Consider the following 1,526-nt stretch of genomic DNA (forward strand, 5'->3'; position numbering starts at 1 on the left):
TTTTGTTAATGCCTGAGTGGAGCCTCTTACTGCAATGAAAATCTGCTTATGTGGCCTTTTCATATCCTTTTCTGTGAACATGGTGCTCATATACTTTGTCCATATTTTTTTAATCCTCTAATATTTTCTGAATTATTTTTAAAGACTTTTTGTGAAACATAGTCTTGCTCTGTTACCCTTGGTAGAGTGCAGTGTGGTGGTGTGATCACAGCTCACAGCAACTTCACACTCCTGGGCTCCAGGATCCTCCTGCCTCAGCCTCCTGAGTAGCTGAGACTACAGGCGCCCACCACGGTGCCTGGCTAATTTTGCTGTGTTTAATGGAGATGGGGTCTCACCTTTGCTCGGACTGGTCTCAAACTCCTGAGCTTAAGATGAGCTTAAGTGATCCTCCCTCCCCAACCTCCCAGAGTGCTAGGATTCCAGGTGTGAGCCACCTGGCCCAGCCTCTTCTCTGATCTCCCAGGCTAGAGTGCTGTGGCCTAATCATAGCTCACTTAACCCCAAATTCCTATGTTTGAGAAATCCTCCTGCCTTTAGTCTCCCAAATAGCTGGGACCACAGGCATGTGCCACCATTCCCAGCTAATTTTTTCTTTTTGGTAGAATGGGGTCTTTCCCAGGCTTGTCTTGAACTCCTGCCTCAATACCAGCTCCTGGAGTTGCTATGAAGGTGAAGGGATGAACATTCTGTGGAATGTGCCGGGCCTGTTTTATATACCTGGGAAATGTTGGGAGCACTCACCCTTCCCTCTGGAGTACACAGAGAGTCTCTCCCCATCAGGATGAGAATCTTTTATGTAGGGCAAAAATCAATGAAAAGAGTCTTAAGGCAGACATATTTAATTTGTCAGGAAGACGCACAGGAGAAATGTTTCTGTGATTTCTGCAGTTGTGCTGTCGGTAACACTCTCTCTAGGTAGAAGTGTAGGAGAAGAGTGGTAAGAACCAGTGCTTCACGGCTTGCCCTTCTGTCATTCCAGATGTCGGTGCAGATCTCCTGGCCATGTGCCAGCGAAACATTGCCCTCAACAGCCACCTGGCTGCTGCTGCAGGTGAGGCCCAGAGGGAGGTTTCTCTGTTTGGCAGGTGGGACAAACACCCAAGACTGTGACATTGGGAGGCAGCTTCCACCTGCTTCTTCCCTTTGCACCAGGTGAAAGGAGGGAGCATAGCAACTCCTTCCTGGGATCACCTCCACATCCCACACCCACGCCATGTCCTACTTCAGCTCCCTCTCTCCCCGTCATCGGCAGCAGCCCCACCTATTCTCCCTGGCTCCTTGTTTGGACAATGCAGGCTGTCCTCCAGGAAGCGTCCAGGGTCACCTCACTTAGACGCAAGCCTGACCCCGTCCTTCTCCACTGACACCTTCTAGGGGCTTCGTCATCTGTGGGATGAAGTTGAGATTCTTCCTCAAACTGCCAAACCTTCCTGGCCGAGGCCCTGCCTGTTTTCCTACTTCCTCTCTTGACAGTCCTGGTCAACCTGTGTCCAGAGATCTAAGGACTCATTTCACAGGCAGAC

General features: G+C 50.1%; 1 protein-coding gene across 3 annotated transcripts in view; it reads left to right on the forward strand.

Annotated features, from left to right (window-relative positions):
* The window catches only part of METTL22 (methyltransferase like 22), a 21,816-nt gene that overhangs the window by 13,375 nt on the left and 6,915 nt on the right, over window positions 1–1,526 (forward strand). For all 3 annotated transcript variants that reach the window (XM_003802065.3, XM_023508215.1, XM_023508216.1), the window contains one exon: window positions 983–1,054. In XM_003802065.3, coding sequence (XP_003802113.1) covers window positions 983–1,054 — 72 coding nt within the window. The remainder of the gene's footprint in view (window positions 1–982; window positions 1,055–1,526) is intronic.

This window comes from Otolemur garnettii, unplaced genomic scaffold, assembly GCF_000181295.1.
Source record: "Otolemur garnettii isolate 467f Iridium unplaced genomic scaffold, OtoGar3 scaffold00232, whole genome shotgun sequence".
NCBI lineage: Eukaryota > Metazoa > Chordata > Mammalia > Primates > Galagidae > Otolemur > Otolemur garnettii.